Genomic DNA, 27,909 nt, shown 5'->3' on the forward strand with positions numbered 1-27,909 from the left:
CTCCCCCAAACCATATACTGACTAAAATTCATTTCACATTGCTTTCACAGAAATACTGAGTGGACCAAGATGCTATGAGTTGACTTTGTGATGGCATGAAGATGATGATTGGACAATATTCTTGTTTAATCCCCAAATCATCTTAAAGCACAAGAAGAGAGGTTGATTTCAATCTTTGTATATAGAGTGTAAAGCATTTTTTTACATTAGGAATAGTCATAAAAAGCATGTATAAGTTGTTTTGAAAGTGCTTTGTCATAGATTTTACAAACACTGTGATATCAAACACATTCTCAAAAACTGCTAAAGCACTGACACAAAACCTGACTCAAAATGTAAATTTTTCAGTAGACTTCATTTCTAACTTGCATATTTAAAATTCAACTGTACCTGAGTTTCACTCATACTTTTCTAAAAACTCAAATACAGTGACATTACCTCAAGTAAATTCTTTCCAAATAATCACAGGGTTTAATGGATTTTTAATGAATTTCAGAGCCCTGGCACTGGAAATATGTATAAGATACAGGTTTATAAACTGGTCAACAGACAACAGCTCAAGACAAATTAGCCTAGAAAAGATAGTGAAACATACTTGTGCTAATTTGACAGCCTAAATATATTATGTATGAACATATATAAAGTATATTAGGCTTGCCATGTAACTATTTTTTATTAGTTTGTTGGGTTAAGCAACACTTTCTATCCAGCGATGATTACAACTTCACAACTTTTTTGTCTTCATTTCTTTTCAAATAGTAGCTTAGTCCTCTCTGGGGGAGAACAAGCTGAATGAAGACTTGGTTACCAATGCCCTTTCTGTGTTCAAGGGATAACCTTGAATGTACACTTGCATACTATATATATTTCCTATAAGAAAACAGCATTTCTAACTGGATTTCTCACTGAAGTTTATTTCTTTACCCGCTAGCTAACTCAGCAACTTCACAAAAGTATATAGGGCTTTCTTAGGCCACATTGACATTTGTCACAAGCAGTGAATAATTCAAGGCCATGGTTCTTATGTGAGATTATATTTTATTTTTGACTCACATGTAAACTTAGGGAGGGGAAAGCATATTTCGGCTATAGTATTCTCAACTCAGCCCTTTGATAAAATGATTTCTCGTTTTGTTCACTTTTTTTTTTCAACAAACCTAAGTTACCCTTCTTATGATAAAATTGTGTCAAATAATTACAGACCAAAAAGAAATAATCATGTACTTTTATATGCAGGACAACCATTTGCACATGACATAATTAATAAAATAATCTAGAGAACATTTCTTTAATATCATTGGGTTTAAAGAAAAATTGATTTCCCCAGTTGATGAACAATGGATGAATTTTCATAAGAGAAGACCTGCTTTTCATTTCTAAATCCTAAAAACCACATTGACTTCCAGTGACATGCTCCAATGAGATCATCACCACAGCCATAACTCGGGACTGCAGAGCAGTATTCCTAAAATGTTTGGCTACTCTTATTTATATAACTGGTAACCTTCAGGGGAAATTGAATATCTTATGAAAATTTATCCAACTTCTCTAATAAAGAGTAAATTATCATGATACACATTTACAGTTACTTTCTGGTCTGATAATTCAATACATTTCTAACAACAACAACAAAAAAGCTTTCACAAGCTTGCAATCATGTATCAGAAAAAAGAAAGAAAGAAAATTTCTTCTTGCCTAGAAAAAATCATTAAGTTCCAACTCATCTTGGCTAGGATGCTAACCATCACAGAGCACATGCCACTTGGCAATTTGTCTCCTGGGATAGTCACAAATCTCCTTCCAGTGCTCTCCACTGGCTCCTTCTGCTGCTGCTCCCAGGACCAACCGCCCAATTACCTCATTTTGGGATCCCCTTTCAGAATCCAAAACCAGAAATTCAACACTTATCTCTTCAAGACCCTCACAGGGAATGTCAAAGACAAACAGTTCATTGAACACTGCATTGGGGGTGCATTTCTTCACATGAGTCTTCTTTTTGGAGATTCTCTTTTTGGCATGGTACAGGTTCACTTTGACATAGGGATCTGCAATGGGAAACAACACAAATTGTACTGACAAGACTTGGCGGGAAAGCTGATCTCAAGATAATTGTGCCTTAGAGATGCTAATAAAATGTGATTATAACGAATATGAGTCAGAACAAAGTGAAAACATGGATAAAGCTTGGATTCTCTATTGTCAATAAATTGAAAATAAGTAAGAATGTACAACATAAGAGATAGTGGAGGACGGGAAAGAACTGTAATGGAAAGATGAAGAGATAACATAAAGTGGAAGAAAATAGAATGTTCTAATGACACATTCTGATTACTAATAATTCATTCCAGAGAATGGAATAGAAGGAAAAAATGTTACACAACATCTATCTTTATTGAGTTGTATGACTTTGGATAAATCTCACTAATTCTCTGAGCATGGGCTTTCTCTTTTGAATGGGGGAATGGGCATTTAGAATTCACAATGGCAGTGCCATTTTTGGCTTTAATTTTTTTGTGGTTCTTTAACCACTTGCTGTGTTTGTTTCCTGTTACCCAGTATTGATATTTCCTGTGTCACTTGTATCCTGTGAATTTAAAGATCATGTTACTTTATCACACATTTAATTATATTATTTTGCCCTTTTCTGGTTGCATGAGTCATTTTAACTTCCTAACCTAAATCTTTGAGAACATGTTTTTAATCTCCATTATCTAATAATAAAACTACAACTAATAATAGCACTGGATGATATTTAATGAAATATATATTTCCAGACCTCATAATCTCCTTCAAGGTAAGTACTATTATATCCAGTTTGTATAGAGTTTAAGAAACATACCCAATGTTACGATGCTAAGAAATGGAAGGGTTAGGATTTGAACTCAGATCGTTTTAAACCATAGGTCATATGCTCTTTCTCATTGTACTATATGGCAAATTTTTTTTTTAGTAAAAATTAGTCACAAAACTAAAAGCTAATTCTTAAAGCAGACAACAGACACATAAGGAATTAAAGGAAAGATAATAAAAATAATAGAAATGTAAGGGTAGGCAGGCTCATTTAAAATAGTAAAATTAAGAACTTTTCCTAAACCTTAATTTTATTTCCATCACTGTGTTTTTGGCAATGGCCTCACTTCTGCATTTATCACTGCTTTCTGCTTCAACTCCATTCAGTCAGACATCTATGACATACTAACTTTGTATTGGATCTTAGAACTATGCAGTTTTCTTCTTCTTGATAATGGCCTTGGCTCACACATTTATTCCATAAAATGAGAAACAAAAACAATCACATAATTTGTGATTGTGAATAAAGGGTGAATCTAAATCATAGTCCAATGATAGTTGTTAACTATTTTGCCCAATATATTGCTCATTTCTACACTGAGCCTGAGTTTTTCAAAAACATTCTTACCTGAAAGTCCAGACACATCAGATTTAGGCAGGTGCCGAGCTTTTAAAACAACCACAGTGAGAGTATTTGTGATGGACTGATAGCAGAGAGAGATCAGTAACTCACCACGTCCTGAAGACTTCTAAACAAAGAGAGATATGAGATAAATATGTTTTTATTATTCTTTAGTTTTGAAATTTATACTTATATTAATTTTTAAAGCACTATAATAGCATTGTTATTTAACTGTAATTTTCCTACTTATTTAACTTTAATATGCTAAAGAATCAAAGAGTAGCTAAAAGCTTTTGTGCAGTACCATCACATTCTAAAACAACTACCTGCCATCTTGTGGTCTTTTTAGGTACTACAGAATGTTAAAATTCGTAATGAGTTAGCCACACCCATTACTAGAAATGTTTTAAAGGGGGATATTTAAAATATATCTTACACAGAGGTATTTTTAGTTTTTGCTTTTTACTTAACTCTCCACTTTTTGAAGTTATTAATGGTAATGAAAATTATGTAATTATTTGAATGGATGTCTATGGTAAAGTGACTCAAGTTTGATTTGATTTCAAATTCTTTAGCACAGACATTATTAGAATTTGAATTCAGAAAACCTGAAATTTAGTCTGACACCCACCACTCTCTTAGCACAGAGGACTGATGGAGTTAAAATTCTCTTCTCCCACCACACCCAGAGTCCTCCTTTAATCCAAGGAATGAATTAAATATTGGAGAGAATTGATTCAGAATATTTAATGCTTTGTCTCTGAATAGTATCATAGGGTTTTTCTTTGCATAATACTTAGATCTTATTTTTACTTTAACATTAGATAAGATGACCAAGAACTCAAAGTACAAGTTCTAACTGAAAGTAACAAAAAGTAAACTTGGTATAACTAAGAATGATGGTTGCCCAGAGCTCCTAAAACTTCAATATGTATTTATATAAAAGCTGACATGGGGTAACTGTATGAATAAGCACTCCAAGAAGAATAAGAGTAGGGAACAAATCTTTATTCCCACTGTGCCACTAAACAGTTAGGTGACTCAAACTACTTAATATTTCTTGATCTTGACTTTCATTAATTTCAACAGAAAAAGGTGAGGATGTGGTCAGAACAAACTTTATGGTATTCTATAGAATTATGCCTTATAAACACCAGTTATTCTGAAATACCACAACTGGAATCAAATGAGCTCCATATTTAAAGGGAAAATACATTTAAATTTGATTAATTGATGTCTTATCATTTTCTAATAATTCCAGAACTACCAAAGTAGCATAACTGCAAAGGCCGAGTAACTCACTTCCTGTTATACAACATAAAGGTGAATATTTGTAATTCAATATAATGAGATAGCTTTTCCTTAAAAAGCAATTCTATGAAGTCATTAGAACTTCAAATACTCAAAATGAACTGACTTAATTTTCAATTTCAATTATGTTGACATTGAAATATATTTTTAACTTTCTTATAAGAAATATTTGTCTGCATTTCAGTGGCAATCTTAGTCAAAATACTTGTGACAGAAATTAATAAAAATATTTATATAAATTATATTTAAATAAATCCATAAAGGATTCCTTTTTATTTTATATCATTAAGATACTTTATGCATTTCAGTTGTGGGTTAAAATTTCTTTCATCTACTCTATCCCCCTGCTCCTCATTTGATTATGATTAATAATAGTTAAACATGGTAAAGATAATATGTATAAGACGTCATTTTAATAAAACTCCCCTAGATACAAAAAAGCTACAGAAAAGATTGTTTATAAATATGTTAAGCACTAAAAATGAATTACCCTAACATTTCTCTTGATAATCTCTCTGTTCATTAACTTTTTTCCATCAGTTAATTCAATTCCTGTGAGAGGAATAAGGACTTCTCCAATTATATCATCTCTTGAAAACCTATCAAAACTCAAGATTGTGAAGTGCAAGGCCAACTCTTGGATCTGGGTGTAGGGTATTCCATAGAATGTAAAGGTCTCATCAAAAGCTGGGTCCAAGGTCTTTCTCAGAACTCTGGTTTTCACTTTATGCTTCTTCTCTGGGAGAATCATCATTTTGATGTATGGATCAGAGGTCATCGACTGCTCATCCATGGCTGGCAAGCCACGGGCTTCTTTAATATTTACCACAAATGTTTTCTTCTCAAAGTTATACTCTAAGGAGAAGAAGAGGGTTCCCAGCTTCTCTTGTTTCTCATCTGAAGTAAGAGAAGTGCTGGACTTTAAGCTATCAGGGGAAACTGCCTCTTTTTCCCCTTCCGAAAAGAGCTTTGGGGTCACATTCTCCAGGTCAGAAGGACTGCCAGCTTTGAGGTTTGTTTTGGGAAAATTGCCATTTAGATCTCTCTTCTCAAGATCAAGACGCAAAGAATTCTTTGGCCCAGCTGGTTTATTCTTTACTTCATTTTTCTCATCTGCTCCAAACTTCTTTTTGCTGTTTAGGTTTTCAGGATAAATATCAACTCCCTTTAGCACATGCACAAACTTATATGGAGGAGTCTTGTTAGATTTGGATGATTTTCTCTGACAGCAGATCCATGCAAACAGAGAGACTGTGAAGACCAGGCCAAATGCACTGAAGATCCCCACCACTGTGGGGATTTCATCTGAAAAATCAAATGACCAATAACATGCATTAATTGGGCAGAGTTGGAGACACCCTATTTGAAAAGCATCCTAAAGCTGGCAGTTGCTGTAGGTTGCACAGATTGAATTGCTTTCCAACTGTTCTGGGTGAATTATGTACCTATTTCATGTCACTTTCAGGAATAAACACATTTGTAACACATAAAGAATAAATACAGTATGATAGAAAATCCTTCATTGTAGTAATTTTTCACAAAAAAATGAAAAGATGAAACTGGGGCTGGGCCAGGGATGGGAGAATGCTAAATGACCCTGACCTACCTTCGTTTTCTCAGATAACATGAGTCAACTACAGCATGGTGAGTCAGTATTAATTTCATTATGTTTTCATTGACATTTTGAGGGTTTCCAGAAACAACAATTCTTACTATGTACCTCTAAGTGCATATTCTTCAAATACTGACAGAAATTATGGAAAATTATCTTCAGTTGTCACAAAGTCATTAATAATTTCCATCCAAATTATAGAACAGTGGTAAAAGAAATGTACACATATTAGGGAAAAAAGAACAAAAATATGAAGAGTTTATTAATAGTATACAACTTATAAGACTACAAACTCATATGCTGACCCAAAATTCTTCAAACACTGAATCATCCAAAGTACAAATTAATTACCTAAAAAGGATAAAACCCAAACAATGGTTATAAATGAATTATCATTCTTTAACATGTAATGAGAAGAGTGTGTAGAGATAATTTAGAGTTCAGTTTTATCCATAACTGATTTTTTCCTAGCACATTTCCACATGGCAATCAAATTGAAACTGGCATTTGTTCCTTGAATGAGGACACATTAAATTACTGACATTAGGTAACACTGATTATGCATGAAGCTCATCATGTTCCATATGTAAGTATATTCTCCAACATATAATAAGTTCATCATGTTACATATGTAAGTATATTCTCCAACAAATAATAAGTAACACTGTGTAAGTAAAAGCAGTATTACTATATCTGGACACAGTGCATCAGTTGAGTCGATGTTTAATATAATCAAAACTAATATAATTAACGTTATAATATCTGCCTTAGCTCCATTCCAGTCTATTTTTAAATCCCAAATAGTGAATAATAAAGTTAAAAGTTCCAGTCAGGAAAGGGTTAAGGCTTGTTTAACTAACCTTGAAAGAACAATCTTTTGTTTCTCCCCTCCCTAATCCCCCAAACTTCTGCCTATCTACTTCATAATCACAAAACTGAACTCAAATAATATAAGATTAAGAAATGACAAGAGCAAAAATGCCTAAGAAAATAAAAAAGCAAATACAACAACAAAAAATTCTGTAGTTTAATTATATTAAAGAACTGAATTGTATAAAGGTGAACTTTGAATTTCCCAGATAGAAAAAGCAGGGAATGCTACAGAAGAAGAATGAGGTGAGAGCTAAAGATCATCAGCTAAACTTAGTACCAGCTTTTCAAATTTTCCTTCTATTTAAGTCTTTGTGAAGAGAAGAAAAAAAAAGAAAAACACTCCTGGACTACCTAATAATCCAAGGCCAGGGAGCAAAAGCAAAGTCATGAACTATTCTTGATTCTTTAGTCAATGCAGGAAGAATAATTTTTTAAAAAGGAATAGAAAATAATTTTTTTCCTAAATAAACAATGCCAACACTAGAACATATTTTTAACTAGCATAGCCTATGAAAATTCCTCAGTATTCAAATATTTTTCTGATTTTCAAATCAGAAATTGGGAATACATATCATATCACAACAATATAAACTCAATCACTCAAATGGACAGCTGTGAAACAAATTCATTTCTGAATATAATATCACAAATTTTCTGTGTTTAATATTCATGTCAAATGGCAAAATATTCAATATAATATAGAAGGGCTCATCTACTCCCTGTGTATTCTCTACTGTTAAGGTCCTAAGCTTTTGAGAGCAAAGATCTCAGTCATTCCACTCAGTTTCATAACAAACTTCTATAAATTCCCTGATATTTCCAAATACACGTAAAGTAAAACTCAAATCTCTTGCCTTTGGAATATAATGGGACCTAAAAATACTACTTTTCTATTTGAAGAAGTACATCTGATTTTTTTCCTTTTCTTTTTTTACTGAAAAAGAGGAGAGTAATGGTGCTAAAATCTGTTATAGGAAAAGGGAAATTGAACAGGAAAATATAAGTCCTAAGTATAGTTTCCAGTAGCTTTTAGCTAACTGACTTGCAAAATTTCCCTTATCTCTCTGGGCTCCAGTTACCTCTCCTGTGAAATGGAATGGGCTCAGCTAGTTAATTTTGAATATCCCTTTAACCCTAGTATCATAGGATTCTGTGTCTTTCGTTAGCAAAATATTTCAAGGATACAACAAAAACATAGCAGAGAAAAAAATAATTATGGTACACTCTGCAATACAATATACATTCTAAATGCCCAATGTTCAAGTTATTTTATACCAAGATCAAACCCTTATATAATCACAGAAACATCTGGCTTCCTCCAATAAGATAAATACAGGTTTATGTACAAATAGAAATCACCTGCAGAATTAATGACACCAACAAGAAAACAGACCTCTTTACTTAGCGCGTGCTGCAATTTACAGCGCTACCTGAATGATTAGGAACTTCTTGGATGTAAAATCGCCCTGGCAGAAAGCAATTTTAAGGAGAAAGATATCAAGGAAGGGAGAAACCACAGAGATAAGCCACTATTGCCCTTTTACAGTTCTCATTTTTCTACCTGGGAAATCTATGTTCAACATCCCGCGAACACACACACACACGCGCGCACACGCGCGCGCACACACACACACATACACACACACACACAAAACACATCACCCCAGAGTATTTAAGGAACAACCGCAGTTATAAACGGAGTAACTTGCTTACCAAATTCTTCCCGGCTGGTAGCGATAGGAGCCATTTTTTGCTGCGTATTCTGTCCGAGGTGCTGAACGGAAACTCCCTATCTTGGTTCACTTGCCTGGATGTGAAGCGACAGGGCTTTTCCTAATGCTGAAAACAACGGCGCAAAGCTCAGGGGACCTAAGCCTGGAATAGGGAGGAGGCAAAGAGGGAGATCCACTCGCCCTCGCACAGTGATTTGCCACCCCTCTTCCTGTTTTGGCTCTTCAGAGACGCTTGTCTCTGAGACTCTAGAGGTGGCTGAAACCCGAATTGACGCAATCCTGACGCTACAGGGTTGAAATCAGCACCTCCCTCCTCCAAGCCTCTCCTCTACCCTTCATTCTTTCTTCTTCCCTTCCCTCCTGAGAATTCAACACACATTCATCAATTATTTTAACTGTTGGACTACATTTTCTATTCTGTGAGGGCTCAGAGGTACATAGAGATGTCTCGAAACTCATCGATGTCAATTCCTGATATAAAATCTGATCAACTAGATCAATAAAAATGTGTCTGTGTTATCAGAATAATATAATTTACAGAGGCGATTTGAGGACAGAGTAAAAAGAGAGAAATTTCTGCATCAGTGATCCACTGTAAAATGCAAATCTATATTTTCTTGCTATTTAAATTTTTGTTTGACATATTATACCTATATTAGAAAAAAACCTCACTGCACATTGATCCATTTGAAATAAGATAACAGTTTTCCTATCATTATCACTTATTTTCTAATAAATTATTAGTCTAAACATTTTGTTGATTCTGTTGCTCAATGTGTCTCTTAGCTCTCTTCCTTTAATATCTGACATTGGACCACTTAAAGTACTTAGGGACAGATGGGAATAATCCCTTCTGTATTCCAACTCACAGTTTTGACTTTACATATAATGAGATTGTTTTTGGAATGTTATTTCTGGTTAAAAGTCTAATATGTTTGTGGAAAATGGTTACAAGAATCATACCGAAATCTAAAATGACATTGATAATTATTGGTTATTTTCAAAGGAAAACATAGTTTTTCTGAACTGATGATATTCCCAGGGTTGAGGAACTCAGAAAATACGGTGTCAGATTCTGATTAATTTTAGTCTGAAGAGTGTGACTTTTTAAAACAAGCATTAGCAATTTTCCAGAAGAGAACTGAGGCTGTAACTTGGTCCGCAAAGAATTCCTCTTCTCTGGAGCTCAGTGAGCAAATGACATTCAGTGTGTGCTGGGATGGGGGAAGAATGGGTATGGGGTGAGTCCGTAAAGCTACTGTACAAGTGACAGTTTCCTGCATACTGGCAAGCAGCTGCTCTGAACGTCAGGACTGTGTCTGGGGAGAAATTGGCTTCAGTCTTTTACATCATGGAAAATTTTATAAACCTATGTCCCTCTTCTTTCCCTTTCTACTCACTCCCACATACTTGGCATTTTAGCATTCTTCTAACAGATTTTTTCTTTAGCTTATATCTTCCTGCTATGAAAACATATAAACTAACTTACTGTATTCAATTTTTCCATAGGCAAAATCTGTGTTTTCTGTCCTCATCTTTCCATTTCATTCAGATTACTTGCTTTCTTGATTTTGCATGCACTGGTGAGATTGTCCCTATGAATAAATATCCATTAGACAGATGAAAGAGAGAGTGGCATTTTTTTGTGATATGTATCGCAGGTAAACAAAATATATGGTGTGACGTTTACTAAAATATGTTTTCTAGCTAAGTTATTTCTACATACGGTTATACTCACTTGTAAACATAAGTACCTTATATATGTGTTCTATATAAATTAATATCTCATTAATTTTACCTTCAGGTGGTAAAATGCTATCATCCAAAACCTGTCTAGATTGGTTAAACTCTGTTTCTACAGAACCCCACCTTACCCTGGGCTGTCTCATTTCTGAGGACACATTGTGATAAAATTACCTCTTGCCCAGAGTTAATGCTATTATGGATATAGTAACCCTTTCATTGTTTGCTTTAAAAGCAAACTGAAAATAAATATTATTAATTAAAATGTCAGATGTTTCCCTCATTTTCATATGATGCATAGCATATTATTCATTATCTAATCTCTTTAGACAAACTTCCAGCAGCACCAGATGAGGAGTGGGAAGTTGACCCAACGTAGAGAAAAAACCTGTAAGTTTCTTGTGATTGAGATTCACACCCTACCACTGTATTACATTCTCTTTAGATCCAGCAAACAAGTAATCAATTCGCTGACGTAAACAATACCACTCTTGCAGCATTGATTTGGGAGGAGGGGTAGTTGCTAGGTAACCACCTTATTGCCACCCAAAACACACAGTCTCAAGCAAGTCCCTGCCCTGAGAAACAAACGCATCTGTACAAGTGGCATTGTTTACTTCAAAGTGATTCTTTGACTGTTGAAGTGCTTCAGCGTTTACCCTATTTTATTTCTGATTGCAAATATGTATAGATATTTTGAGAAACAATGAGCAGAACACTTGAATTCAATTTGGCCTTAAGAAATCCAGTTGATTTTAAAGATTATTGTTAAATAATTACATGATCATTTTTATTAATTTTACTTATTTTTCTTATTTCTATTTAATATATAGTTTAATTTTTAAACTTTATTTTTATGGCTTATTAATTATATAATTTAGTCTATATTTTCTCTATTTCTTTCCTTAAAAATATTATTGGTGGATGTGTTTAGAACTTCCTGCTAAGCAAAATAAAATTTCAAAAAGTTTTGAAAATGTTGCAATGATCTTCATTATTCAGTAATCTTTAGTAATACACAGATTAGTAATACAAAGGCATTTTACTGGTCTACAGGTAGAGTAGAATGAAGTATATGATAATGGATAATGGTTTTAATGTTCCATATCATTCTATTAAGAATGCTAGCTCTAATGTTAAAGGAATAGATTTGTATTACAAGCATACCCAAGTCAAAATTCTACAAGACAAATCCTTTCCCAATTGGTATTACAGAAATCCCTTCACATGCACAAGTTCTATATTTGTTTTTCTTCAAACTATTCAGCACTTACTCTGTACCAAGCTAAATTGGGCTTTGATGGCTCATGAGTGAAAAACTCATTAGCTTAAACCAAAAAAAAAAAAAAAAAAGCCAATAAACTTTCTTCCTTTCTTCTTTTCTTCTTTCAACACACCCTTATGAAATATGTAATACCTCCTAGGTTTTACCTAAGTAGTGGATTTATGCTGGTCAAGATGATAAAAATGATCCTTGCTGTCATGGAGATTACAGACCATAGAGAAAATACCCCTTCCTTTAGAACTGGGCAGAAACTTTTCAGATCATAATTGTAATCATATTTCTTTTTCTTTTACTTGGTACTTCCTACCAAACTTGGTCAGCACTATTCCACAGCCATCACTCTCTATCCCATTCAGTCTGTCTTTATTGATCTTGTTCTTCATAACTGTAGATTCATTATAATACACTCAGATTGCATTCTTCCTTCTCCTATGAACTGTCCACATCTTTTCTCCCATTTAAGAGAGTTTCATTTATACTATGAAGTTTCTGACTTACCAGCACTCATGGATCTATTCTAATTAAAATTTTTATAACACTATCTCTAGTGAAGTCCTTTAATTCAGCTTGACATATCCTTGGTTACATGCCAAGAATTTCCAGAAAGGTAAACCAGAGGCCTCCACTAATTCTCCCCTCAAATATTCCACAAGTTTCACATTTTTTCATGATCTTGGCACCGATTTTTTCATATCTCTTGGCTTCATTTTATTTTTACATTCCAGGCCTGTTTTTAGGTTGTGGTCTTTGAAGCAACTTCTCTAGTTTTTGGATATTGGTTCTTCAACAAGAATTTGACCTGGAGCCATTCTAGAAGTCTGCCCTGTTTACATTTACTTTGAAGGTATTTCTTGCTAGCTCCTCACAACACACCCATCATCCCTATTCCAATCTATTCCTAAGTGAGACTTCTCTTATCCTTCTTCCAACAATAAACATATATATTACCTTAAAAAGCAGCAGTAACATTCATCTGACATCTCAATAGATGTGAGAGAAGTCTGAAGACAATTGAATAACTCTAAAATGATAAAAGAAAACAACCATCTATGTAGAAATTTATCCTAGCAAAAATCAAGATGAAAGAAAGACATTTCTAGAAAAGCAGAAGAGGAGAGTATTTATTGCCAGCAAATGTTAACTAAGTGAAGGAAAATTATCACAGACCAAAACACTGAAATGCAGAGTAAAACAAAGAACACAGAAAGGGTTAATATATGTCTAAGTATAAATGAATATTAACTGTTTAAAAGAATAAAAATGTATTGTGGTATACAAAATATATGTAGAAGTGTAATGTATGGCTAACAATGTTTCAAAGACTAAGAGAGAGTAAGTTGAGTTCTCATGTTTTAAATCTTGGAAATGGTAATAGTAAAATTTATATTTAACTTTTAATCTCCAGGGTAACTCCAAATGAGTATCAGGGGAAAAAATGTACGTAAGAAGTTAGTAAGTGCAAAAGAGCTAATAAAAAGTAAAAGAAAAAAAAAGGTAGAAAAAAGAAATAAACACGTGGCCCAATAGAATACAAATGAAAATTTGGAGGATAATAACACAAACATTAACTGAAATGGACTAAATTTTCCTATTAAAAGATGGGGGGTTGAATTGTCATAATATGAGAAATAGACAAATCCACATCATAGAGGAAATTTTTTCAAAACTTTTTCATAACTGATAGCAGCAGACAAAAAGCAGTACAGATACACAGTACCTAAACAATTAATAAATTTGAGCTAATTAAAAATACCTAGTAATTTTTACAAGTAAATACGGAACATTTAGTAAAACTGATCATGAGGTAGCCATTAAATGTTTCAGAACACCTCAAAAGACTGAAATAATTCAGTTTGTTCACAGAGATATTAAGCAGGAAATAGTACAGTAAGCTATCTATAAAACTGCTTATTGTTTGAAAACTAAGCATGAAACATGTAAATAACCCATGGGTCACAAAGAAATCTCAGTAGAAATTAGGGGAAAAGTTTCAAATGAATGATAATTACAACATATATTAAATTACGTGAAATAGAGCTTAAAAAATGATGAAAGAGTATGTGGTCTTTTTTTTAAAACATCTTTATTGGGGTATAATTGCTTTACAATGGTGTGTTAGTTTCTGATTTATAACAAAGTGAATCATTTATACATATACATATGTTCCCATATCTCTTCCCTCTTGCATCTCCCTCCCTCCCAACCTCCCTATCCCATCCCTCCAGGCGGTCACAAAGCATCCAGCTGATATCCCTCTGCTATGCAGCTGCTTCCCACTAGCTATCTACCTTAGGTTTGGAATGGGAGAAAATATTTGCAAATGAAGCAACTGACAAAGGATTAATTTCCAAACTTTACAAGCAGCTCATGCAGCTCAATAACAAAAAAACAAACAACCCAATCCAAAAATGGGCAGAAGACCTAAATAGACATTTCTCCAAAGAAGCTATACAGACACAAACACATGAAAGAATGCTCAACATCATTAATCATTAGGGAAATGCAAATCAAAACTACAATGAGATATCATCTCACACCAGTCAGAATGGCCATCAACAAAAAATCTAGAAACAATAAATGCTGGAGAGTGTGTGGAGAAAAGGGAACACTCCTGCACTGCTGGTGGGAATGTGAATTGGTACAGCCACTATGGAGAACAGTATGGAGGTTCCTTAAAAAACTACAAATAGAACTACCATATGACCCAGCAATACCACTACTGGGCATATACCCTGAGAAAACCAAAATTCAAAAAGAGTCATGTACCAAAATATTCATTGCAGCTCTATTTACAATAGCCCAGGGATGGAAACAACCTAAGTGTCCATCATCAGATGAATGGATAAAGAAGATGTGGCACATATATATAATGGAATATTACTCAGCCATAAAAAGAAACAAAATTGAGCTATTTGTAATGAGGTGGATAGACCTAGAGTCTGTCATACAGAGTGAAGTAAGTCAGAAAGAGAAAGACAAATACCGTATGCTAACACATATATATGGAATTTAAGAAAAAAATGTCATGAAGAACCTAGGGTTAAGACAGGAATAAAGACACAGACCTATTGGAGAACAGACTTGAGGATATGGGGAGGCGGAAGGGTGAGCTGTGACAAAGCGAGAGAGGGGTATGGACATATATACACTACCAAGAGTATGTGGTCTTAAATGCACATACTAGAATAGAAAAGATTCTGGAAAACAATAATTTAACTATTTATTGGGAAAAATAGAAACAAAAGCAATTCTATGCAAGAAATGTTGAGAAGGAAAAAATGATATAAAATAAATTAACACAATTTTTAAAATACTACATAAAGAGAGCTAAAAAGTCTAAAATAATTTATTTGAGAACATTAATCTTATTGATAATTCCTGGCAATAGTTACAAGAAAGAAAAGAGGGAAAAATAAAAGTTACAAATGAAACAACAGAGCAAAAAGACAAGCCATAGAGCAGGACTTAGAGAATATATTTGCAATGAATATTTCTGACATAGGTATTATATACAGAAATATGTAAAGAAAACTCAGTTTTAAAAGACAAACATTCCAATTAAAAATGGATAAAAGCCCTATTACAGGCACTTCACTAAGAAAGATACATCTTAATGGCTAATGATCAATGAAAAGAGCTTTGCAGCAGCAGTCATCAGAAAAATACAAATTAAAACCTCCCACAAGAGATAGTACTACACACCCACCAAAAGGCCTAAGAGTGTAGGGGAAGATGATACAGTGTTGATAAGAATGTGGGGTAATATGAAATCTTATTCACTGATTTTTTGGCTTTTATATTGTTACAAATATTTTGAAAACTGTTTGACAATATTTACTAAAGCAGAACATAGACATGAGCTATGGCCCTGTAATTCCACCTGTGGTTAAATTCTAAACTGAAATTACTACACCTAAGTACAAAAAATGTTCATAACAGCATTATTTGCAGTAGCCAAAAATTGGCAACATCTTACCTTTCCTATCCACACTAAATTGAATAAACACTTTATACACTACAATACTATACAGAAATGAAAAGGAACAAAATACTACTATATATAACAAGGGTGAATCTCATAAACATTATGTTGAATGAAAGAAACCAGATAGAAAAGTATAAACACTATAAGATCCACTTATTTAAATTTCAAAAAAATAAAAACTCAGTGTTAATAGAAGTCATATGGTGATTATCTATGAAGGAGGCAATAACTGAGATGGAGCACAGACAGATTTCTTTGGCATTAATATTCTATGTCTTGATCTGGTCAGTAGATGGTGAATCTTTTTTTAACTCATTGAGTTACTCAGTTACAACCTGTGTTCTATTTTTAAAAATTTTTATTATAGTTGATTTACAAAACTGTGTTAATTTCTGCTGCACAGCAAAGTTATTCAGTTATACATATATATACATTCTTTTATATATATATTCTTTTCCATTATGACCTATCATAGGATATTGAATATAGTTCTCTGTGCTATACAGTAGGACCTTGTTGTTTATCCATTCTATATATAATACCTCATATCAGCTAACCACAAACTCCCACCCCATCATTCCCCCAAGCCCCTCCACCTTGGCAACCACAAGTCTGTTCTCTATGTGAGTCTGTTTCTATTTCATAGGTTCATTTGTGTCATATTTTAGATTTCACATATAAGTGATACCATATGCTATTTTTCATTCTCTTTCTGACTTTCTTCACGTAGTATGATCATCTCTAGTTGCATCCATGCTGCTGCAAATGGCATTATTTTGTACTTTTTATGGCTGAGTAATATTCCATTGTATATATGTATCATGTTCTCTTTATCCGTTCATCTGCTGATGGACATTTAGGTTGTTCCCACGTCTTGGATATTGTGAATAGTGCTGCTATGAACATGGAGGTGCATGTATTTTTTTGAATTATAGTTTTGTCTGGATGTATGCCCAGGAGTGGGATTGCCTGATCATAATTCTATTTTTAGTTTTCTGAGGAAACTTCATACTGTTTTTCATAGTGACTGTACCAAATTACATCCCCAAAAACAGTGTAGGAGGGTTCCCTTTTCTCCACATCCTCTCCAGCATTTTATTTGTAGACGTTTTAATGATGGCCATTCTGATCAGTGTGAGGTGGTACTTCATTGTAGTTTTGATTTGCATTTCTCTAATAATTAACAATGTTTAGCATCTTTTCATGGGCTATTGGCCATTTGTATTTCTTCTTTGGAGAAATGCCTACGTAGGTCTTCTGCTGATTTTTCAATTAAGTTGCTTCTTTCTTTGTTGTTGAGTTGTATGAGCTGTTTGTATATTTTGGAAATTAATCCCTTGTCAGTCACATTGTTTGCAATATTTTCCCCCTTTCTGTATGTTGTCTTTTTGTCTTGTTTATGGTTTCCTTTGCTGTGCAAAAGCATGTCAGTTTGATTAGGTCCCATTTGTTTAATTTTGTTTTATTTCTATTGCCTTGGGAGACTGACCTAAGAAAACATTGGTATGATATATTTTAGACAATGTTTTGCCTATGTTTTCTTCTAGGAGTTTTATGGTGTCATGTCTTTTGTTTAAGTCTTTATATGTTACATGTCAAAAAAAAGTTTACCCAAAACTCTGAGTGTGTGTGCACTTAACATTGCTGCATATTTTACAAGGACAATTATATTTTCAAGGACATATACACAAACAAATTAGTGTAGATATTAAAGTAGATTCATGTAAGGAAGGAAACTATGACTGGCAATTGGACATAAAGCAGAAAAGTATATTAAATTGGAGATAGGCTGTGTATAATTTATTATGCATCTATGTTTTAAATTGTTTTCCAAAAATTGAGTATTCCTTTGACCTTTAACTTTTCAAATATCTAGTCAGTTTCACTTCTATCTCATAGCCATCAGTTCTGAACTATTTCTTTACCCAGGTACAGATACTATAAAAATAGATGATTATTATTAGAATTGAAAGTACTAGGAATTGGCTCTGCATAAAGATTATAAAAGGAAAATGTATGTGAAATGTGAACTTCTTGAACTTCATATATATATATACTTATATAATACAGTTAGGGTGAAGTGAAGTTCAGGGGGCTGGAACCATTATCTAACATCAGATTGGAAAGGTAAGATTGGGAACATTTAGAACTCCATGACCTTTAAGCTTCCTTCCAATTATTCCATGCTAAGGAACAATTCACTACTACAGCAGAAATAGCTCTAATCTCCATTTTATTGAACCCATTCTGCATAGAGTACCATTTCCACTGCCAAAAGTCAAGTATAGCAATACAAATGTGCAAAATAAAAAATTGATGGTGAAATGTGTCTTTGACATACTTATCCTTGCCTTATGCAAACCTTTTTTACCTTTCAGTACTCAGTTCTTCACAAACTTAGTATTCATCTGCTTATCTGTTTTCCCCTCTCCCTTTCACAAACATACTTTCTCTCGGGTGAAAAACTAATAACAATTTCTCATAGCATACTTTTAAATAAAATCCTTTTGTGACTTCTCTTGAGGAGATAGAATTTTAAAATACTTATATGTGTGAATATAACCAAATATCCTTATTTACTAAAGGAAATTAATAAAAGAATGAAAAATCATCTGTTTGCCTACCTGAGCCTCTAAAATCATGTAATGACTATGCTGTTTTGTCTCTCTTCTCAGTATCTCACCTTGGAAAGCAGGACACATACTGATGAGCAATATTGGGGAAGTTAAGATCAGATTTTGATGATATTGATTTAATAGTGGCAAGGAAGAAAAAAAGAGAAGAAATTATAAAGTTTAACTTAATAACTACCATTTGATACCTGAGAAGGTATCCATAATCTGGAGAAAGAAAAAGTCAATGGTAGTTTATTACCTCAAATCATCACTATTAAAATGTTATCTTTTTAGGTAACAGTTCACAATAACACAGATTAGTTAGAAATTAATTTAGTCTGGTTTGCATATTTTCCTGCTCCCCATCTTTCACAGGAATCATTTATTTTTAATTTAAGTATCAATATAACCTACTAATTAACTTTGGGCACCAAACCACATTTAGTCCATTTGATGTATAGTCATGGCTCCCAGAATTGCTGATGAGCCCAACTGATGTTCTAGAAAATTATGAACTTTATCAAAATATTTGTTTAATGTCCAAAGAGCCAAAGTATAAGAGAAGAAAAAAAGGAAACAACACAGATGAAACAACACAGTGAAGAGGTGAAAAATTGGGAAAAGAATAACAAGACTATAGAGAAAGGAATAAGTTAGGAAGAGATGAGTGAGAAAGGAGGGAAGGAAGAGAGATGACAGAGAAGAGGAGAAAGCAAAAAGAAATTCTTTTGAATAGAAAAATTTAAAAACATAATTTAGTAGTCTATTAGCAAATTGCAGGTTAGTAGTCACAGAAATTTGCTTCCTTTTGACTCTTTTTGCTGTTATTACTATTATATTATCCCTCTATCTCCTCCTTTTGTCTGTGATCTTTTCTTATCCTAGGCTTTGTTTTCTTTTTTCTTTTCCTTTTTTTTTTTTTTAGCATCTTTATTGGAGTATAATTGCTTTACAATGGTGCGTTAATTTCTGCTTTATAAGAAAGTGAATCCCCTATACATATACATATATCCCCATATCTCCTCCCTCTTGCGTCTTCCTCCCACCCTCCCTAACCCACCCCTCTACGTGGTCACAAAGCACTGAGCTGATCTCCCTGTGCTATGCAGCTGCTTCCCACTAACTATCTATTTTACATTTGGTAATATATATAAGTCCATGACACTCTCTCACTTCGTCCCAGCTTACCCTTCCCCCTCCCCTTGTCCTCAAGTCAATTCTCTACGTCTGCATCTTTATTTGTGTCCTTCCCCTAGGTTCTTCAGAACCTTTTTTTTTTTTTTTTTAGATTCCATATATATGTGTTAGCATACCGTATTTGTTTTTCTCCTTCTGACTTACTTCACTCTGTATGACAGACTCTAGGCCCATTCACCTCACTACAAATAACTCAGTTTCCATTCTTTTTATGGCTAATATTCCATTGTATATATGTGCCACATATTCTTTATCCATTCATGTGATGATGGACATTTAGGTTACTTCCAAGTCCTGGCTATTGTAAATAGAGCTGCAATGAGGGCTCTGTTTTCATTTCCCTCTCTCTCTCTTTATGTTGAAGTATAGTTAACATACAATTTTAGGTTAGGTTCAGATATACAACATAGCAATTCAACATTTAAATACATTACAAAATGATTACTATGGTATATCTAGTAACATATACAATGTTATTAAAGTATTATTGACCATATTATATATGCTGTATAACCATGAATTATTTATTTTATAACTAGAGGTTTGTACCACTTAATCCCTTTCACCTATTTTTCCCAATCCTCCACATAACTGACCATCAGTCAGCTCTCCATGTCTACGAGTCTGTTTTTGCTTTGCTTTGTTGTTTGTTTTGTTTTTTGTATTCCACATACAAGTAAGATCATAGGATATTTTTCTTTCCCTGTCTGACTTATTTCAATTAGCATAATACCATCTAGATCTGTCTATGTTGTATCAAATGACAAGTTCATTTTTGTATGGCTGAGTCATATTCTTTTGTATATATGCCACATCTTCTTTATTCATTCATCTATCTTTGGACACATACAGGGACCAAATTTTGGCCATTGTAAATAATGCTGCAATGAACAAAATGTTGATATATCTTTGAATTAATATTTTTATTTTCATAGGGTAAACACCCAGAAGTGGAATTTCTGGATCAAATGATAGTTCTATTTTTAATTTCTTGAAGCAGTGGCACACTGTTTTCCATAGTGGCTGCACCAATTTACAATCTGTCCAACAGGGCAGGAAAGTTCCTTTTTCTCTGCATCTTCACCAACACTTGTTATTTTTGTCCTTTGATGATAGCCACTCTGACAGGTGTGAGGTATTATCTCACTGAGGTTTTGATTTGCATTTGCCTGATGATTAGTGATGTTGAGCATCTTTTCATGCATCTTTTGTCCATCTTTATGTTTTCTTTGGAAAAATGGCTGTTCAGGTTCTCTGCTCATTTTTTTAATCAGGTTATTTTTTGGGATATTGAGTTCTATAAGTTCTTCATAAATTTTGGATATTAATCCTTTATTAGATATATAATTTGCTAACATCTTCTTGTATTTAGTAGATTACTTTATATTTTGTTGATGGTTTCCTTCTCTGTGCAAACGTTTTTTAATTTGATGTAGCCTCATTTGTCTAGTTTTGCTTTTGTTGCTATTGCCTGAGGAGACAGATCTCCCAAATTATTGCTAAGATCAATGTAAAGGTGCATACTGAATATGTTTCCTTTTAGGATATTTATGGTTTCAAGTCTTACATTTAAGTCTTTAATCCATTTTGACTTTATTTTTATATATGGTGTAAGAAAGTAGTCCAGTTTGATTCTTTTGCATGTAACTGTCCAGTTTTCCCAATACCATTTATTGAAGAATCTGTCTTTTCCCCCACTGAATATTCTTACCCATCCTCTTGTAAATTAAATGACCATATATGTATAGCTTTATTCCCAGGCATTCTATGATCAGGATCTTATGTGTCATTGATCTATGTGTCTGCTTTTGTGCCAGACTGATTTGAATATTATAGCTTTTTAGTGTGGTTTGAAATCAGGTAGAGTGGTACCTCTAGGTTTCTTCTTCTTTATCAAGATAGCTTTCATTTTTGGGGGTCTTCTGTGATTCCATACAATTTTGGGGATTATTTGTTTCAGTTCTATGAAAAATGTCATTGGTATTTTGATAACATTGAAACTGTAGATTACCTTGAGCAGTATGAATATTATAGCAGTATTAAATCTTGCAAATTATGAAGACAGGGTATCTTTCCACTTATTTTTGTCACTTACAATTTCTTTCATCAATGTCTTACAGTTTCCAGAGTACAGAGATTTCACTTCCTTAATTAAATTTATACCTAGGTACTTTATTTTCTTTGATGCAATTGTAAATGGGATTTTCTTAATTTCTGTTATGTATAGAAATGCAGATTCCTATACACAGATTTTCCATACAGGAAAGAACAGATTTCTGTATGTTAATTTTGTATCCTGCAACTTTACCAGATTCATTTATTAATTCTGATAATATTTTTTTATTGGAGTATGTATATTTTCTATATATAGTATTATGTCATTGGCAAACAGTGACAGTTTAACTTCTTTCTTTCCAATTTGGATTTTTTCTATTTCCTTTTACTGTCTGATTGCTATGGCTAGGACTTCCTATACAATGTTAAATAAATGAGGCAAGAGTGTGCATCGTTGTCATGTTTCTGATCTTAGAGGAAATGCTTTCAGCTTTTCACTCTTGATATGTGGTTGACTGTGGGTTTGTCATATATCGCTTTATTAAATTGAGGTGTTTACCTTCTATACGAAGTTTCTGGAGAGTTTTTATCATAAATTGATGTTGAATTTTGTTAATAACTTTATTTTCATCTCATTTCATTGAGATGATCTTACGATTTTTATTCTTCAGTTCCTTGATGCACTCTATTACATTGTTTAATTTAGTGTTTCTGAGCCATCCTTGCATCCCTGAGGTGTTTTACACTTGATCATGGTATATGATCCTTTTAATGTATTATTAGATTTGGTTTGCTAATATTTTGTTGAGGATTTTTGCATCTATGCTCATTAGGGATACCAGCCTGTAATTTTTTTGGGGGGAGAGTGTCTTTGTCTGGTTTTTGTATCAGGGTGATGGCCCCAAAGAATGAATTCAGAAGCATTTTTCCCTTTTTGACTTTTTGGAATAGTTTAATAAGGATAGACATTAACTCTTTAAATATTTACTATAATTCCCCTGTGAAGCCATCTGGACTTTAGTTTTTAAGGAGATTTTTTTTCTTTTTTTTTTTGTGGTACGCGGGCCTCTCATTGTTGTGTCCTCTCCCGTTGTGGAGCACAGGCTCCAGACACGCAGGCTCAGCAGCCATGGCTCATGGGCCTAGCCGCTCCATGGCATGTGGGATCTTCCTGGACCAAGGCACGAACCCGTGTCCCCCACATCGGCAGGTGGACTCTCAACCACTGTGAAACCGGGGAAGCCCCTAGGAGATTTTTTAAATTACTAATTCAATTTTTACTGGTAATCAGTCTGTTCATATATTCTATTTCTACCTGATTTAGTCTTGAGAGATTGTATGTTTCTAGATATGCATCCATTTCTTCTTGTCTGTCCATTTTATTGGCATATAATTGCTCATAGTAATCTCTTATGATTCCTTGCATTTCTGTGTGTTTGTTGTAATTTCTCCTCTTTCATTTCTGATTTTATTGATTTGAGCCCTCCCTCCTTTTTTTTCTTGATGAGTTTGTGTAAAGGTTAATTAATTTAATTTATCTTTTGAAAGAACCAGCTCTTAGTTTTATTGATTATTTCTATCATTTTTTTGTCACTATTCCATTTGTTTCTGCCCTGATCATTTATTATTTCTTTTCTTCTCTTAACTTTGTGTTTTGTTTGTGCTTGTTTTACTAGTTCCTTTAGGTGTAAGGTTAGATTGTTTATTTGAGATTTTTCTTGTTTCCCAAGGCACACCTGCATAGCCATAAACTTTCCTCTGGAACTGTTTATGCTGCTTCCCATAAATTATGTTTTTTTTTTAAATTATTGCACTTTTATTTTATATATAGTGCATTTTTGCATGACATTTATTTTGAAGAGCATGTTTCCATTTGTGAAAAATACAGATCTATTTAATGTAAATTTTATGTGCTCGTTTAGTATGAATCCACTGATACTGTAAGTCTGTTAAAGGCAGAGGTTATATTGTACTCAGTTTTGCTTCCTATTCCTCCCCAAACATCAAACACAGTGCTGATGGAGTAAAATAATGGAGTGCTAAATTAACCTGGCTATTTTTCTGTGGGTATGTCTAGAAGAAAAAGCATATTTCTGAGTATGGATCATAAGCCATCTGGGAGAGCTGAATTGAATTGAAAGACCTTTGTAATTCACAGAGAGAGAGTTCAACATAGCAGTGGATAGAGCATGGTCTCCAGAGACACTCTGGTTTTATATCCTGCCTGCCACTTACTTGCTAAGTATTCATGGAAATTTTATGGTACCTCTCTTTCTCAGTTTCCTCAACTGGAAAAAAATGGAGCATTAAAAACGTATCTAATTTACATAGTTGATGAAAAATTGAGTTAAAATACATAAAGCTCTTGGAAGAGTGTCTTGTTCTGAACATGGTAAGAAGTTTATATGTCAATTATTATAATTTAAGTATATAATTATATTTATATAAATATTCTATATACTGGACCTAGATGTCTGTTTCCTTTCCCAGTTTAGGGAACTTTTCAGATATCTTGTCTTCAACTGTGTCCCCTGCTCCTTTCTCTAGCTCTTCTCCTTCTGAACCCCTTTAATGTGACTACTATTATGCTTGATGTTGTCACCAAGTTCTCTTAAACAGTCCTCACTTTTTAAATTATTTTTTCTTTTTCTTTTCAGTTTCAGTGATTTCCACTATTCTGTTTTCCAGCCTGCTGAACCATCTCTCTGTATCATCCAGTCTACTTTTGATTCCATCTAGTGCATTTTTAATTTCAGTTACTGTATTCTTCCTGTTTGGTTCTTCTTCATGTTTTCTAACTCTTTGTTAAAACTTTTAACTTCTAACTGTTCATCCAATTTTTCTGGTTCTTTGAGTATCTTTATGATTATTACCTCTATCTCTTGACCATGATCACATAGATTGCTTATCTCCAGTTCACTTTGTTCTTCTTCTGGAGTTTTATCTTTTTGCTTCTTTTGGAACATATTTCTCTGTCACCTCATTTTGCCTAATTTGTTGTTTTTATTTATATGTATTTCATAGATTGGCTACTTTTCCCAAACTTAGACTTACATTTTTGTAGATGTCCTATGCATACCAGCAGTACACTCCTCTCTGGTCACCAAAGCTATATTCTTACGTGGGCTGTGGAGGTTCTTCTGTTTTGCAGGCTGACTACTGTAAGCAGTCAGGTAGTAGTGGTTGTCTGCTGGTTCAGTTGTTACCAGGCCATACCTTGTACAGAAGCCACCATCCACTGGTGAGTAGGACAGGGTCAGGAGGCAATTGGTTGCAGAATCCCTGGAGGTTCCAGGACTAGTGCTGCCCACTGGTAGGCAGAGCTGAGTCCTAGTGTGGGTGGTTGTTGCCTGGGCTCTTGGATCTGGTGTCAGCCTGTTGATGCATGGGACTGCTGCTGACACAGCTGGCTGCAGTGTCTGGTGTTCCCAAAGCCCACTGGTGAGTGGAACTGGATCCCAGGGGGGCTGGCTTTGTGGTTCTTGGAGCTGGTGTCAGCCTGCTGGTGGCCATTGCCAGGGCTCAGGGTTTCCCTGTGCTAGTGCCAGCATACTGATGTGTGGAACCAGATCCTGGAGTCTCTGGCTGCAGGTCCCTGGATGTCCTGAAGCTGTTGTCAGCTTGCTGGTGGGTGGGACTCAATCCTGAAGTGGCTGGCTGAGGTTTCCAATGTGTCCTAGAACTGGCATTGACCTGCTAGCTGGCAGGGCAAGGATCCAGGGCATTTCAGGCCTGGTGCCAGCCTGCTGGTGAGTCAGCTGGGTCCTGACATGTCATACTGCTGTGGTCTTGCATCTGGTTTCCAACTGCTGGTAGTCAGGCCAAGGATTCCCAGGGCTGGTGCCTGTCCACTAGTGAGTGGAGTTAGGTTCAGGGGTCCCAAAACCTTTCTACTAGCTGTGTAAGTGGTTGATTTACTCCCTTTACTACAGTTTCCTTTAGCAGTGAGATATTTTTTCTTTTATAATTTTCATATTTCAATTGTGACTTTTTTTTCCATTTAGATAATTTCCTTTAACATTTCTTGTAAACTTGATTTAGTGATGCTCAACTTTTAGCTTTTTCTTGTCTGTAAAACTTTTTTATCTCTCCCTAAATTCTGAATAATAACCTTGTCAGGTGGTGTATTCTTGGTTGTATTTTTTCCTCTCAACACTTTAAATATATCATCTATTCATCCATCTGTCAATCCTTTCTGGCTTGCAAAATTTCTGCTAAAAGGTCAGCTTATGTGTGTTTCCTTGTATATAACAAGGTAATTGTTGCTTTACTCTTGCTACTTTTAAGATTTTCTCTTTATAATTAATTTTTGACATTTTATTTATGTGTCTTGGTGCAGACCTCTATGAGGATCTGTTCAGGACTCTCTGTACTTCTTGGACCTGGATGTGTGTTTCCTTTCCTAGCTTAGAGAAGTTTTCAGCAAGTTTTTTTTTTTCAAATAATTTCAATGCTCCTTTCTCTCTCCTCCCTCTGGGACCCTTATAATGTGAATGTTAGTACCCTTGATGTTGTGCCAGAGGTTCATAAAATTATCCTCAAATTTTTTAATTCGTTTTTTTTTCTTTTTTCTCTTCAGCTTGGGTGATTTCCACTACTTTGTCATCCCAAATCACTGATCCATTCTTCTACATCATCCCACCTATGGTGAATTTCTTCTGTATTTTTCATTTTAGATATATTCTTAAGCTCTGATTTTTTTCTAAATCTTTGTTGAAGCTCTCAGTTGTTTCACCCATCCTCCTCCCTAGGTCCATGAACTTCTTTATAATCATTGCCTTGGGTAGATTGTTTATCCCCATTTCTTTAGTTTTTTCCTAAGTGTTTGTTAAAACAAAAGAATTCTTTGTTTGGAACACATTCCTCTCTCTTCTCATTTTCCTTAATTCTCTGTGTTTATTTCCATTTATTAGGTAGGTCTGTTATATCTCCTAATTTTGGAGAAGTGGCTTTAGGTAAGTCATATTCTATGGCCCAGCAGCATGCTCCTCTTTGGCCACAGGAACTATATTCTCCAGAGCTGTCCCCTATATGTGGTGCATACACTCTATTTTTGTGGGGAGAAGTAAAGTTTTGATGGACTGGTAGGCAAGGCTGATGCTGACCAGCTTGTTGCAAGGCCCAACAGCATGTGACTGCTGCAGGTGGGCAGGTGAACAAAGCAGTTTTCCTGCACAGCTGTGTTGTGGGGCCTAGCAGCATCTAAGTGCTGCAGGCATGCTGGTGGGCAGGGCAGGCTCCTAGTGGTAATAGGCTAGAAGGAGGATTCCAAATAGTTCTTGCCAGCACTGGTGTCAGTACAGTAGAACAAAATTACAAAAATTGCCACTTCCATTGTCTCATTCCCCAGGGGAGCCCCAGTTTCCCCCTTCCTCTCATGGAGGCTCTCTAAGTTCAGAAAGGGGATCTGACCCAGGCAAAGTTTACACTGATGCTTCTGTGCTGGGATTCACAAGCATGAGAGATTTTGCTCACACCATTTAAGAGTGGAATGTCAGTTTTCTACAGCTCTCCAGCTCTCCCAAACATAAGTCCTGCTGGTTTTTTTTGTTTTTGTTTTTGTTTTTTTGTGGTGCATGGACCTCTCACTGTTGTGGCCTCTCCTGTTGCGGAGCACAGACTCCGGATGTGCAGGCTCAGCAGCCATGGCTCATGGGCCCAGCCACTCCATGGCATGTGGGATCTTCCCGGACCGGGGCACGAACCTGTGCCCCCTGCATCGGCAGGTGGACTCTCAACCACTGTGCCACAAGGGAAGCCCAGTCCTGCTGTTTTGGAAAGCCAGCCTTTTGGGGATATCAACTTCCTGGTGCAGGACCCTAGGCTGGGAGCCTGATGTGGGGCTCAGACCCCTCACTCCTCAGGGATGACCTCTGCAGTTGTGATATTCTTCCTGCTTGTGAATTACCAACCCAGGGTGTGGTCCTCACTAGAAAGTGTCTCCACCTCTCTTACCCATCATATGGTGGCTCTTTCTTTGTATGTTTATTTATGGAAAATATTTTCTGCTGGACTTCATGTAATTCTCAGAGTTAGTTGCTCTGTAAATAGTTGTAATTTTTGTGTGCCCATGGGAGGAGGTGAACTC

The 27,909-nt window shown here is 34.7% G+C and overlaps 1 protein-coding gene across 1 annotated transcript; it reads right to left on the reverse strand.

Annotated features, from left to right (window-relative positions):
* Positions 1 to 391: 391 nt before the first annotated feature.
* SYT4 (synaptotagmin 4) lies at positions 392 to 25,334 on the reverse strand. The gene is made up of 8 exons (XM_089894258.1): positions 25,172 to 25,334; positions 24,901 to 25,059; positions 11,959 to 12,011; positions 8,922 to 9,041; positions 8,251 to 8,287; positions 5,214 to 6,028; positions 3,419 to 3,539; positions 392 to 2,045 (listed from the first exon to the last, which is right to left on the reverse strand). The coding sequence occupies exons 1-8, from the start codon at positions 25,332 to 25,334 to the stop codon at positions 1,738 to 1,740; spliced, it is 1,776 nt and encodes a 591-aa protein (XP_089750384.1). The 3' UTR covers positions 392 to 1,737.
* Positions 25,335 to 27,909: the final 2,575 nt, after the last annotated feature.

The sequence above is a fragment of the Delphinapterus leucas genome, chromosome 14 (assembly GCF_059928025.1).
Source record: "Delphinapterus leucas isolate spDelLeu-1000000601 "Yukka" chromosome 14, BTC_Dleu_Yukka2, whole genome shotgun sequence".
NCBI classification, from domain to species: Eukaryota; Metazoa; Chordata; class Mammalia; order Artiodactyla; family Monodontidae; genus Delphinapterus; species Delphinapterus leucas.